This window comes from Eulemur rufifrons, chromosome 15 (assembly GCF_041146395.1).
Source record: "Eulemur rufifrons isolate Redbay chromosome 15, OSU_ERuf_1, whole genome shotgun sequence".
Classification (NCBI taxonomy): Eukaryota; Metazoa; Chordata; class Mammalia; order Primates; family Lemuridae; genus Eulemur; species Eulemur rufifrons.
This window is the reverse complement of record NC_090997.1, coordinates 12,339,957-12,354,611: the sequence shown is the minus strand read 5'-3', so window position 1 is coordinate 12,354,611 and position 14,655 is coordinate 12,339,957. Positions and strand designations below refer to the sequence as shown.

The window sequence follows — 14,655 nt, the reverse complement described above, 5'->3', positions numbered from 1 at the left end:
AGGGGTGACGGTAGCAAGATATCTGTGGAGCCTCTAGCGCAGCCTAGGCATTCTACAGGCACAGAGGTGCCTCGGCTACAGTCCCTGCCCTTGGGGAGCTCTCCCAAGGGTTTGAGCAAATTACACAAACCTCCCTGCCTCCAGTCTTAGCCCTTTCAGCCCAGTCTGCACACACCCGCCACAGTGAACATTTCAGAACACAAATCTAATAGGGCTCCATCCCTGTTTAAAACCCTACACCAACTCCCACTGCCTGGGCCAGGAAGTCCAGCTCCTCAGCTTGGCCCATGTCATGGCCCCAGGACCAGCTCCTCTCCCCTGGGTCTCCACACGCCAGCCCGTCCATCAGCCTGCCACACCTCAGTGTGGTCCCTTGGGCAGAGCTGGCTGCCTCCTTATTTAGCTGGTGGACACCCAGTCCTCCCTGAAGACCTGCTGGAGGAGAGACACCTCATATCCCTCTCACTCTCATCCATGCCTGGCCCCACACTTGCCGGTTCTTCCTTCATTAAATACCACACAGTCATATTATTCATGTAAAATATGTAAAGTGCCATAACCCTTTGTAGCTCCTGAGAGGTAAGTTTTGTAGCCACCTCATCTCTGTGGCCCATCCAGTGGTTCTTCCCTCTGGTTTTTCCAGAGCAAGAGAGAATAGCCAATGGGGCCAACCTCAGGCATTAGCTGTGGTGCCTTAGTTTTCACAATGGGAAGTTTTGTCCTGCTTTAATACCAGAAATAGCTGACAATCATACAGTGGTCCCTCCCTCTTTAGGTTAGCTCTTAGGAAACTCAGATCTGTGGCCTCTTTCTTTCTTTGGACATGGTCGTGCTCTGTCGCCCAGGCTGGAGTGCAGTGGCAACAACCTAGCTCACCGTAACCTCAAACTCCTGGGCTCAAGCAAAATTCTCCTGCCCCAGACTCCTGCGTAGCTGGGTCTACAGGTGCATGCCACCATGCTTGATTAATTTTTTTTTTTTAATTTTTTGTAGAGACGGGGTCTTGCTATTGCCCAGGCTGGTCTTGAACTCCTGGCTTCAAGTGATCCTCCTGCCTCGGCCTCCCAAAGTGCTTGGATTACAGGAGTGAGCCACTGCACCTGGCCTGTGGCCCCTTTCTATAAAGAGAGTATTAATTGTACCCCCAGCTTCATCTTTTTCCCTGATCCTATCCCCTATGGCAGCTTTCTTCTCTGATTGCATCGAGAAATGGTGGTGACAATGACCATGATGTTTGAGGCAGATGATGGAGCCAGACAGGCAGGTATGAAATGCTGAGTCTAACCAGAGGACAGATCAGCTCCGAATCACTAGTTAAGAGCTGGTTTTGATTGGGTTTTTAACCATCCTTCCACCCTGTCAAGCTGGGAATCCAAACCTGAACTCAGAGGCCAAGGTAGAGACCTTCATTTATACCAAACTGGATAGGAAAGAGCCTTGTGCACTGGAAAAATAACAACTCCTTAATGGGAATTATTACTAGATCTGTTGGTGGGTTTAGGAAAGAATAAGTTCCTGGGATAAACAATTCCCTATTTGGGATTGCTTGTAGTAGGAAATTCTTACAATTTAGGACTTTTATTCTTTTGCCCCTCTCCCTGTTGAGTGACCTCAAATGATCTCCCCATCTTAGTTGGGGCTTCAGTGACCATTAACCATGGCTACAACCCACGTAATCAGTTCCTACATTGATGACGGTGGTAATGATGCAATTAGTTGCAGTGGTGAGCATGATGGGATGATGCCATAGTAAGGGAGGTGGAGGCACTGGTGGTGGAAGAGATGGTGACAGGGGTGACTGGAGTAGGGATGAGGGGGTGAGGCTAGGGCCACTGGTAGTAGTGATGTGGTCATGAGGGTAGTGGTGGGGATGAGGATTATGTGGTTGATGGTGGTAATGATGATGGTGGCAGTGAAGGAGGTGATGAAGATATGTGAGCTTCCTGGCAACAAAGACTGTGTCTCTTGTTTATTATGATGTCATCAGCGCCCAGTGGTGGTTATGGTGATAGTTTGAGAGAAGAGTGTCTGTGATCTGAGTAATGATGCTGCTAGTAATGGTGGGTAATGCAGACAGCTGGTGATTGTGGTACCAATGGATGGTGTTATGCCACTTCAGGTTTAATGGACCATCGGGTGAGGAAGAATGCAGAAGGTGCCATCTGGACCTGCTGAAAATAGTCTTATGTCATATTACCTCTGACCCATGGCCAAGTTCCCATGACCATGCAGACTCTCCTTCCATATCACCTCATCACCTTGGGCAATGACCAGGCTCCTGCTACTGCTGAGGACTTATGAATAGAAAGAATATTTTGAGCCAGGCATGGTGGCTCCCACAAAGTGTAATCCTAGCACTTTGGGAGGCAAGGCAGGAGCAGGATTGCTTGAAGCCAGGAGTTCCAGACCAGCATGAGCAAGAGCGAGACCCCGTCTCTACCAAAAATAGAAAAATCAGCCGGGCGCGGTGGCTCACGCCTGTAATCCTAGCACTCTGGGAGGCTGAGGCGGGTGGATCGCTCAAGGTCAGGAGTTCGAGACCAGCCTGAGCAAGAGTGAGATCCCATCTCTACTAAAAAAATAGAACGAAATTATCTGGCCAACTAAAATATATATAGAAAAAAATTAGCCGGGCATGGTGGTGCATGCCTGTAGTCCCAGCTACTCGGGAGGCTGAGGCGGTAGGATCGCTTAAGCCCAGGAGTTTGAGGTTGCTGTGAGCTAGGCTGACGCCACGGCACTCACTCTAGCCCGGGCAACAAAGCAAGACTCTGTCTCAAAAAAAAAAAAAAAAAAAATAGAAAAATCAGCCGGACATGGTGGCACACGCTTATAGTCCCAGCTACTCGGGAGGCTGAGGCAGGAGGATTGCTTGAACCCAGGAGTTCGAGGTTGCTGTGAGCTCTGATGATGCTACTGCACTCTAGCCTGGGCAACAGAGCAGCAAGATTCTGTCTCAAGGGAAAAAAAAAAAAAAGGACATTTTGACCATCCTTCAGCCTTGAGTTCATCTCAGCTCCTGTCCTGGCCTTGACTCATCAGTACCCAATGGGAAAATCTCAGCAGGCCCCAGCATCTGATGACCAGAGACACGACACCCTCCACATTTCCGCCCCTGTCTCTTTTCTCCAGGGTGTCCCCAGGGGGGTCCCTCTCTACTAACAAAGACTCCTCCAAATGTCCCTGGTCTTGTGGCCCTCATCTAGCCCTTGGCTGAGCAACCTTGCTCAAGCCACTTACTTCTCTCTGCCACTGTCCTCAGACCTCTCTTTGACCACAGGACAAAGAGGAGAAATGTCTTTCTGGGGGAGAGTGGGGAGAAGGTCTGCCAGGGGCTGAGCAGGTCCTCACCTGTGGAACATCAGGTAGTCCCTGACAGCCAAGCTGGGCCTTGGGAAGTGAGTGTGCCTGGCAGGTCTCAGGTTCCTGGAGGAGGGAGTAGGCAGAGTGTCTCTGCAACCCCCTAGAGCCTTCTACCTTGGCATAGCCTGGCTCTGCTCCCTCTCACTCCTCTCTTCCCACTCCCTGATTCACGCCTGTGGCCCAGCACACTGAACTACATGCAGTCTCACACCTCCAAACTTCGCCTGTGGCTACTCCTTCTGCCAGGAATCTGCCCTCCTCTTCATCTGGCCAACTCCTGTTTGTCCTTCACAATTCAGTCCATGAGGCACATCTGTCAGGGGGCCTTCCTTGAAGCTCCCAGTCTGAGCTGGGAGTTCCTCCCTGTGCCTCACATATCAAGGAACATTCCACATGTAAAGCAAATGTTGATTTCCAGCCACCTCCTTGGAGGCAGGCTGTGCTTTGTCTCGGTGCCAGGACAAAGCCTCTGGCACCTGCAGAGCTCCTCAACAGCCTGCTGAATTAGCTGAATAAATGGGTTCAGTGAATGAATGACTAATTGACTAAATGCCAAGTAATGCATGAGTGATCAGTGGCATTCTTTCATTCATTCATTCTCAATAATGATCAAAGAAATTTAAAAATAGAACAAGGTACCATTTTTTATCTATTTAATTATTCTGGGGATTACTCCTAGAGTTAGACTTGCAGAAGAAGTAAGCAAATATTTGAGCCAAGGTGTTCATTTTGGCACCATTTCAAACACTGAAAAGTTGGAAAGAGTCTAATGAAAAACCAGTATGGAACTGGTTAAATAGATTATGAAACATTCATGCCATGGAATATTGTGTAGCCATTAAAAAGAACATGAGCATCTCCATCATTGCTGGTGGAAATGTAAAATGGTTTAGCCAATTTGGAAAAGTTTGGCAATTATTTAAAATGTTAAACATAAAATTACCCTATGGCCCAGCAATTCCACTTCTAGCTATATAACTAAGAGAAATGAAAATATACATTCACACAAAAATTGTACACGAATGTTCACGGCAGCATTATTCATAACAGCCTAAAGTGGAAACAACCCGAAGTCCATCAGCTGATGAGTGGATAAACAATGTGGTATATCTACACACTAGAATATTAATTATTTGGCAATAAAAAGGAACGAAGCACTGATTAATGCTACAATATGGAAGTACCTTGAAAACATGCTAAGTGAAAGAAGGCAGTCACAAAAAGATCACACATTATATGATTTCATTTATATGAAATGTCCAAAATAGGAAAATCTATAGACAGAAAAAAGATTAGTGATTGCCTAGGGCTGTAGGGGGGTGGGTAAAATGAGAGTGACGGCAAATGAGTAGGGAGTTTCTTTTTGGGATAATGGAAATGTTCTAAAATTGATTGTGGTGATGGTTGCACAACTCTATGAATGTACTAAGAACCATTGAGTTGTACAATTTAAATTAGTGAATTGTATGGTATGTAATATATCTCAATAAAGTCATTTCTTTAAAAGTTGAGGAAGATCTGTATTTTAAGACACATTGTTGGGCATAAAAAATCATGTTTCATAATAGCAGTATAATATGCTCCTCTGTTTATGAGAAACATATATAGTGAGAGACAGAGACAGAGAGCGCTATTACTTATAAACATGAAGAAGAAGGTCTGAAATGGTACACACCGAGCCATTCACAAGCATTACCTCTAGACTGTCAGCTTCGTGGACAGGGAGGGGGGCTTTCATGTTTTATATGCTCTTAGCATTTGCCTTTTTGCTACAAGTATTTCCTGCTTTGCACATTTTACACAAGAAGGAAGGTGAAAGCACAGGGGGCCTCACTGAAGGCTGGTGAGTGAGGCCCTAGAGCCCACTAGCATCTGCGTCGGAGGAAAGGGGGTCTCAGGGGGCCATGATGGTTCTGGCATGTCAGAAAATGACTTTCTCGGAGGGAGAGCAGAGAACTTTGGGAGCCTGGGCTTTTTCACCCTTGATCCCAGTTGGGACCAGGAGCCTGGCCTGGGACAAAAATTGTTTATGTATCAACTAGGTGAATGATTCACACCTAGTGAACCCAGGGTTCAAAATGCAAAAGATACAGCATGAACAGGACAGCAAACCCTCCCTTCCACCTAGCTCTCCTCCCCTGTGCAGGGCAGAGACCTCTAACTCATCTAACCTGCCTTTCTACACAAAGAGTTGTACATTAGACTCACACTTCTTTTTCTTTTTAATTACAGAATATTATGGGGGTACAAATGTTTGGGTTACATGGATTGCTTTTGTACTGCTTGAGTCAAAGCTGTAAGTGTGCCCATCACCCAGACAGTGTACATTGTACCAGTTAGCTATGATTTCACCCATCTCCTCCTCCCCCCTCCCCCCTGCACGATTTCCATTGAGTTTTACTTCCGTCTGTACACATAAGTGCTGATCGGTTAGTTCCAATTTAACAGTGAGTACATGTGGTGTTTGTTTTTCCATTCCTTAGATATTTCACTTAGGAGAATGGTTTCCATTTCCGTCCAGATTTTTGCAAAAGGCATTAATTAATTTTTCATGGTGTACATATATCACATTTTATTAATTCCCTCATGAATTGATGGGCTCTTGGGCTGATTCCACATCTTTGTGATTGTGAATTTTGCTGTAATAAACATTCTAGTAAAAGTGTCTTTTTGATAAAATGGCTTTTTTTCCATTGGGTAAATACCCAGTAGTGGGATTGCTGGATCAAATGGTAGGTCTACTTTTAGTTCTTGAGGAATCTCCATACTATTTTCCACAGAGGTTGCACTAGTTTGCAGTCCCACCAACAGTGTATGAGTGTTCCTATCTCTCTGCATCCATGCCAGCAACTATTGTTTTGGGACTTTTTGATAAAATGTCATTCTCGCTGAGGTTAGGTGATATCTCATTGTGGTTTTGATTTGCATTTCTCTGATGATTAGTGACATTGAACATTTTTTCATATGTTTATAGGCCATTAGTCCATCTTCTTTTGAAAAGCTTCTGTTCATGTCTTTTGCCCACTTTTTAATGGGGTTGCTTGATTTTTTTTTCTTGCTGATTCTTTGTAGATTCTGGTTATTAGCCCTTTATCAGATATATAGCATGTGAATATTTTCTCCCATTCTGTAGGTTGTCTATTTTTTCTGTTGATTGTTTCCTTGGATGTACAGAAGCCTTTTAATTTAATCAAGTACCTTGCACACTTCTTTTTCTTATTCTTGGTCTTGAAGTGTGTAAGTGTCCGTAAGTGTACACAAAGAGATGACTCCTTCATTTAATTAATTGATTAATTTAGAGATGAGCTCTTGCTAATGTTGCCCAGGCTGGCCTCAAACTCCTGGGCTCAAGTAATCATCCCTCCTTAGTCTCCCAAGTGGCTGTGACCAGAGGGATGCACCACTGTGTCCGGCTAGCCTCCTTCATTTCAGAGTCGCACAATACGCCACGGTAGGGTCTCCATTGTATGGGTGGGCCATGCTCTACTGACCAGTCCCAATTAATGGACTTTAGATTGCTTCTGAACCTTTATAGGTCCACGGCCTCTTATCCAAACCATTGGATCAGCTATACACACACACATACACACGCGCACACACACACAATTGATCCTTGAACAACATGGGTTTGAACTGCATGGGTCCACTTATACATGGATTTTTTTCAATACAAGTGACATTGAGTGTGCCTACCTCTCCTGCCTCCCCTTCCACCTCCTCCACCTCTTCTGCCTCTGCCACCCCTGAGACAGCAAGACCAACCCCTCCTCTTCTTTCTTCTCAGCCTAGTTAACATGAAGATGATGATGCAGACGAAGACCTTTATGACAATCCACTTCCACTTAATGAACAGTAAATATATTTTCTCTTCCTTATGACTTTCTTAAAACATTTTCTTTTCTCTAACTTACTTTATTGTAAGAATACAGCACATAACACATATAACATACAAAATACGTGTTAATTGACCATTTAAGTTATCAGTAAGGCTTTTGGTCAACAGTAGGCTATTAGTAGTTAAGTTTTGGGGGAGTCAAAAGATATACACAGATTTTCAACTGTGTGAGGAGTCAGCGCCCCTAACCTCCATGATGTTCAAAGTTCAACTGTATATATATTTAGAAAGGTCATTTGGTGTGTATTCCAAATATTACGAAATATCCTAACAGGATCTGGAGTGTTACACCATAATCAAACAAACACACTAATATTTCCACTGCAAACATGTGTGATAAGTGGAATTAATACAGATTATAAATGGTCTTGTCAGGTTTTGATACCAAATGAGTTTGTGTCAATCTAATGAAAACTCCCAGTTTTCAGAACTTTCTGGGATTCAGCATTGCAGACAGGGCTTTGTGGAGCTATTAATATACAAAGAAAGCTGCAATGAACAACTTTGGACAGTAATTTTGCAAGTGTACAAGTATATCCATGGGGTAAATTTCTACTGGTGAATATATGCTGTGTCACAGCTATGCTCACTTGTGATCTGATAGATTTTGCTACAATAATAATGGGTTTTACAAACACTTTCACTTTTGTCTGTTACCTTTGGGGCAATGAAAATTCTTCCTCCCTGTCTCTCTGCACAAAGCCAGACTTAGAGTCTCTGGCCCTCAGGAGAAGCGACCGGCAGGGGGCTGAGAAAGTGCCAGCTTTGCGATCAGAGTGATAGCAGGACAGTCCTCTCCCTTCTGTGCCACTTCAGCAAGTTACCTGTATCTGTTCTGAGCTTTCATTTCCTCCTCTGCCTCCAGGGTGTCCCCTCCCCATTTGCCCACCAACCTGGCTCTTCTCTCTTGGCCACCCCCAGCCCCAGGAGCTGGTTTTCCCTCCCAAAGGGAAGAAGAGTTCAGGCCAACAGAAAGAAAGGTCCACAGGCTTTTTAATGGTGTGATGGCTACTTCCCTTCTGAGACCCAATCTAATCATGACAGCGGCTTCCAGAGTGTTGGGGTGGGGGTGGACAGGCGCAGGATGGACAGAGGCCATGCAGTGACTGGGAAGGGGTGGCGGTGGGTGTTACATTCTGTTTGGCGTGTAAACATTCTTAGGTGGCTTCCCGAGGGATGGGGAAGGCAATTCCCTGCTCCCCACCCCATGCCCACCAGGGCTGGTCCCTGGAGCTGAGAAGACTGAGCAAGTCAGGCCCCTGCGAGGAGCGGGGAAGGGGGAGCCCATGGGACTGGGGCATTGCCCCTCTCGTCTGCCCCCTTCGTGCATGGTGCAGCTGGGGAGGGAAGGCGTGTTCTGGGGCGAGCAGACCCCGCATCTGAGCCAGTAACATAGGTTGTCATGATGGGGAAAGGCTGGGGAGGTGGGCTACAGCAGTGGTGTGACACTCTTTTACAGAGGAGGTGCTCAGGACCTGGGGGGCCTGGTGGAGGGGATGGATGCTCAAGGGAGAAGAGGCTGCAGCTGGGGACGGGGGCACCGGGCGATGTGGGTTCCTCTGCCCTGGATCCTTCCTGGGGAGAGGAGCAGAGTCAGTCCCATTGCTGCCCCTCTCTCCACTGGCCCTTTTCACCCCTCCCCCACTCCATTCCTCGCCTGGTGACATTCAATGACTCAGAGGCCTGAGGTCAGTTGGGAGCCCTGAGGAGGTCTGGAATCCCAAGAGCAGACTGGGTTTTGCATCTCTGCCAGCTCCAGTGCTGGGTGAAACTGGGGGTGGTATGGACCTGGGGCTCTCTCAGGCCCCCACTTCTTCCCAGCTCCAAACCAGGGTGTTGTTGGTTCTGGAGCAGAAAAGAGGCTGGGGGCCTTACATTCACAGTTCGGTTGGTGGCAAGGAGCAGGCCCAGGGGCTGGATACCAGGGCTTATGCCCTGGTCCTCACCTGGTCCCTGGCACAAGCTGATTGTCATTCAGAGAAGCTCTAGGTGGGAGGCAGTGGCCCCTCCTCCACCCCCTCTGCTGGACCCAGATGGCAGCAGAGAGCCTTGGGAGGGACTCAGGTTGACAAGGAGGGCTCTGTCCAGAGAGGTTTCCTGAGTGTTCTGGGAGCTTCTGCATCAGCATGGGGTGGACCTTGAAGGCTGTCCACCCTGGAGTCCTCCCCTGGGCTGGTCTACAGGGAAGCTGCCACCTTGGCATGGAAGCAGCTGCCCAAGCCTGCTGACTCTCCACGAGGGGTTCAGCTGGCACCACCAGGCTGCTCCTGGTGCCAGCTTCTTTGTGGGCATCCTTCTGTGTGATGGTGCCTGGATGCAACCAGACTGCCGGGGCACACTGAGGCCTTCCTTCCTCTTCCCCTGGATGTCTTGGCTTGCTCTCTGTGGCTCAGGGAGGGACAGAGGGTCCAGGCCAGGGGGCAGAGACCGCGGGTGCTGAGGATGGAGGAGGCCTGCGGGGGGCGGGGGGGACGTCCCAGATAGGCAAGGTTAGTTGTCCCTGCTGCAGTTGGTGTGCTGCTTGCCTTGAATGTAGGCAGCTGAGGCTCATGATCAGGTGGGTGAGCTATGCAGGAGCCAGAACCCAGGACGAAGCCCCTCATCCATTCAGGGAGCAGTGCAGCTGCATGGGCTGGGGTTGGAGCAGGAGACGATAGCCTGAGGGGGAGCTGAGGGAGGAGTGGGCTTGAGCTGGGGACCCATCACACAAGCATACAGTCAGGAAGTTAGAAGGGCCTTTCTGCCCCCAGGGGCCAGCTGTCTGTAGGTCCACCTGTCTCCGCGCTCTCTGCCCACTGGGGGAGATGATGCCTGAGCCAGCCCACTCCCCACAGCTGGGAGGACAGGGAGGGTAACACAGCCAGAACTGAGTCCCTGAATCTCCAAAGGGCCAGCGCAGAGATGATCTCCAGCCGCCCCCCACCTGCACTGAACTCAGGAGAGAGGGAAGCTGGCTGAAATTGCAGTAGGTAGGACTGAGGTTAGATAACAGGAAGGAATGCCTGATGGTGAGGGGTCCTGAGCACTAGATCAGGGGACCAGGGAAAGGGGTGAAACCTTTTTTAAAGCCCCAACTTCCCACTGGGAAACATTTGCCCAGGAAGGCAGCCCACAGACCTCTCGTGGTTCCCACTGAGGCCCCAGGCTCTGCACCCCAGTGGTGCAGGGGAGCACACCGCCCCCAAGAAGCATCTGCCACTGCCTCCCACTGGGTTGTCCAGGATGGAGCTGACTTTGGGACAGGTCAGAACTGCCCCCTCACACCTGAGTAGACTGATGGGCAGTCCAGAGGCCTTCCACCTCCTCCTCCTCCTCCTCCTCCACCACCACCACCACCAGCGCTCCCAGGAGACTGTGGGGTTGGCCCTCAGTGGGAGGCTGAAGCCTCCACTTCTGGAAATTGAGCTGCTTCTCTGGAAGGGGGCGGGGGGCTGGAAAAAGGCTGGGAGGAGGGCAAGGTGCCGACGGAGGTGTAAGCAGAGGGGAGCATGGAGAGCAGCCAAGGCCTGGTGGGTGAATGGAGTGTCCCCAGAAGCGGAGTCCTCGGTGAAGAGTGGCTGAGCCTTCTCCCGGGCAGAGGGACCGCCGTGAGCCTGCCCCTCCTGATGGAGAGCAGGGGGAGGGGAGGGGACAGGGAGAGGAGGGGAAGGCGGACCCTCCCCAGCCGAACGGCGCCGCGTCCCCCACCGGCCAGGCAGGCTGGCAGGCTGCGGCGTGTGCCCGCGCGTCCTCGCGGGTGCAGGCGGGAAGCTGGGGCCGCGGGTGGCGCGCGTCGGGCGCGTAAGGCTGTGCTGGGAGCTGTTCCAGTGTGGCCGGCTGCGGGTGGGGGGCCAGGGTGAGGGTGGGGGGCCGCGGAGAGCCGCGGGCGTCATTATCTGGCTCCAGCCCGGCTCTCTGCGCCTCCAGCCCGGCCTTTGGTTGCTGCGCGCTGTTTCCCTCTGGGTCCTTTCTTGGGGCCTCCCGGGGAGGGGGTGCCGTCGGGCTGGGTCCGGGCCTGTGAGGCGCCCCGGGGTGGGGCGACGCCCGGCCGGGCCTGGTGCGAGGGGGAGGGGCTCTCTTTGCGGGACAGGGACTGGCTTCGCGGGGACGCGCTGGGATGGCGCGCTGCAGAGGCAGGGAGGCCCGGACTGCGGGGGGCGGGGGCCCTGGGGCCGGCTGGGGCTCGTCCGGGGCCCTGGCCGGGAGGTTGTTTGGGGCGGAGGTCAGCAGCAACGGCCGGCCCTGGGGGCTTCTGCAGCTGGAGCCTGCTTGAGGAGCGGGAGGCAAGAGAAAAGAAGAGGGCAAAGAAAAAAGGAGGACATTTTCAGAATCCTTTTGGGTACTGAGCCCTAGAGTCCTGCCTCCTCAGAGCTGGATGAGACTGAGGAGATATATAGCACAGATGGGTAAACTGAGGCCTTGTGCGCCATCCACCAGGGCAGGGCCTTTAAGGGCCACACACTCCCAGGCTTTTGCAGGAACAGCATGCTGCAGGCTTTCTTTGAGGTCTCTGTTTTCATCTTTAAAATTCTCCTGGATTTTGCATTCTAGTCTATATCTGTGTTTGTATTAATATGAAATAATGTTTTCTCCCAACTATTCAAAGCTCTTGGCTTTATCCTTTGGCTTCCAATGACCCCTGGCACAGCAGAGGTTCTGTGTGTACCCCATGGCCCCCATCAACTTTTCCCAAGCCTGGCCCCCCTGGCACCCTTCCAGACATGCATACTGTAGCCACTCCCTCAAGCCTAGGGACAGGGCTGGGACCTGAGTCAGAAGTGAGGAGGCGGTGGACAGGAGGTGTAGCTGAGAGTCTCTCCTGATTTTCCATAGCCCCTGACCTTGGCTCTAGAGAAGCCCCTGCTCTGGGAGGCCTTCTGTGGTCACCCTCTGCCCACTCTGGGGCTGGCAGTGGTGTCTCACCTGCTGGTGATGGCTGTGTCAGATGCTGGGGCCGCACCATGGGATCTGCTGGGAGGCTGCTGGGCTGCAGCAGGCGTGGGCATGCGGATGCTGATGGGGCGGGGAATCCGGCTCCGGGTGGCAGCCGCCCGCCCAGCCTTCCTGGGCAAGGCCGCCTTCGGCTCGGAGGCAGGTGTGTCCTCCTCGGAGCCCGTGCCTGAGAGCGTCTCGGAGGCACGACGCTGCTCCTCACTGGAGGAGGAGGACGCCCCTGAGGCCAGCCGCAGCAGCAGGCGGCCCTGCCTCTTCTCCATCACCAGCCGTGCCAGGTCCTGCTGCGGCCGGACCCTCTTGCTCCACCGCTCTTTGGCCGACAGTGAGCCCGAGGGCTCTGAGCCCGTGTCTTCCTCAGATAGCAGGACGGGGATACGGCTCCTGGGGCGAGGGCCTGGCATGGCATGGCGGCTGGGGGAGATGGTGGCCACTTTCTCAGGGCCTGGCTCCAGTGGGGATGCTGGGGCCGGCCTGTCAGCAAGGGCTGGGCCATTGGGCAGTAAGTCTGTGGCCACCTCTGAGGGAGTTTCCCTGGGGGGGCCAGACGGGGCACAGTTCTCCATCTCGGCCCTATCCAGCCCTGACGGGGTGATGCCGTTCTCCAGGGGCACCGGGGCCCTCTCCTCCTCAGCACCCCCATCAGAGGGCACCTCCAGACCCAGCTCGCCCCCAGCGCTGAACTCCTCAGACCGCGAGGCTTGTCCGCTGGAAGACATGACATTGAGGTGGGTTTTCTCTGCAATGTGCACAAAGGTCCTCTCAACTTTGGTGAAGGGTGAGGAGGTGACTGCCATGCCCCCTGCCCCTGTGGTCACTGCCCCGGCCCCCGGCCCTGCCCCAGGCCCAGGGGGCTTGGGCTCAGACTTGAGGACAGAGGACAGGGTGCCTGGCTCAGATACATCCAGCTGGCTGCCCATGGGCTGGGGCCGCTCGTGCTGAGGAGTGAGGGCAGCCAGGGTGCCCAGGTCGGGGTCGGGGGCCAGTTCGGCAGTGACAGGCGACTTCTTCATGTCGCCAGGGGAGACGAGCACCAACGTTTTGGAGCCCTCCTCAGGCTCCAGGTCCCCGTCGGCCATGGAGGCCCGGCCCCTGGACTCCTTCTGGTCGTCAGCCAGCAGCGTGGACGGGGCACCCTCCTGGCTCCGGTCGGTGCTCCTCTCGCTGCCCTCGCTGCTAGAGCCACTGTGCGGCCCCAGCACCTCCCCCAAGGCCACTGCGGCGGCCTCCTCCTCCTCTTCTTCTTCCTCCTCCTCTTCTTCCTCCTCCTCCTCTTCTTCCTCCTCCTCCTCTTCCTCCTCTTCCTCCTCCTCCTCCTCCTCTTCTTCCTCCTCCTCCTCTTCCTCTTCCTCCTCCTCCTCCTCTTCCTCTTTCCCATTAGCTTGAGGTTGAACAGGAGCCAGCGGGACGTGGTGGGTGGTGAGCAGCATGTGTGAGAAGCCCACCCTCCGGACCCTGTTGATCAACCGTGCCCGTTCTCGGTAATCGGAGAGGTCTCTCTTGAAGTCCTGGTAGGGCAGGCTCAGAGGCACAGCTCGTGGGAGGCCATTCACCTCAAACGGGGGCGCCACGGAGAACACCTGCAAGGGGCACACACAGGGACCCTCTGAGGTCACCCACCCTCCTGGGCCCAAGAGGAATATAGACACAATCATTCATTGTGTCCATTCTCCTGGTCTCCTGAAGTCCCAGGCCCTGATCCTGGTGGCTTTTCTGTTCCCCTGCCCTCTCCATTTTCCCCACTCCTCTCCTCACCACGTGCACCCTGAACCCACAGGCAGCCCTAGAGTCCGATCGATAACAGAAGATGAAATCCAGAAGGCACCATAACTACCATTTAGACCAACCCTCTCTTTTACAGATGGAGAAAACCAGGCCCAGAGAGGGGCAGCAAGTGTCTGTGTCACCTCCTGGGGTGGGCCGTGCCAGGGGGGCTCACAGATGGTCCTCCCCACCTCTTCACAGCTGGCTGCCCAGGGCCACCAGATCCTGGGGCGGACAAGGGCAGAGTTAGGGCTGTCCTCTACCCCAGAAGTGCAGGCTGGGCCCCCGGAGCGCCAGCCCTCTTCCCTTCTGCACCGTCTTGTCAGCCAGGAATTTGGCCCTCGCAGTTGTACTTAAACTCCGTTAAATTTTTCTTTTGGAAGCTTCGTGCTGAGCCCTTGGCAATAAGGTGGCGAAAACTGTTCTTGGTTTTAGGGACTCTTGCCCATCCACCATAGCCTCGTTCCTTCCAGACTAGAAAAGAAAGGCCTGACCACCGGGTCAGACCTCGCTTGCTGTGTCTCCTTCACCTCCTTGGTCCCTTCCCTAGCTCTGTCCCATTTGATACACGAACATCCCCAGGCACCCGGGCCCATCAGGGCCGACACAGCTTTGTTCCGTGGTGGGTGGTGCTGATGGCATCTGCATTTTGTTAGCCTTTTAGTCTCTGTCTCCCTGAACTAGCAGAAACAGCCCATTCA

At 52.5% G+C, this 14,655-nt stretch overlaps 1 protein-coding gene across 1 annotated transcript in view; it reads right to left on the bottom strand.

Annotated features, from left to right (window-relative positions):
• Positions 1 to 9,734: 9,734 nt before the first annotated feature.
• The window catches only part of TTBK1 (tau tubulin kinase 1), a 38,554-nt gene continuing 33,633 nt past the window's right edge, over positions 9,735 to 14,655 (bottom strand). Inside the window, exons 13-14 of the mRNA XM_069487846.1 lie at positions 12,161 to 13,770; positions 9,735 to 11,502 (exon numbers count right to left, since the gene is read on the bottom strand). Coding sequence (XP_069343947.1) covers positions 11,130 to 11,502; positions 12,161 to 13,770 — 1,983 coding nt within the window. The 3' untranslated portion in view covers positions 9,735 to 11,129. The remainder of the gene's footprint in view (positions 11,503 to 12,160; positions 13,771 to 14,655) is intronic.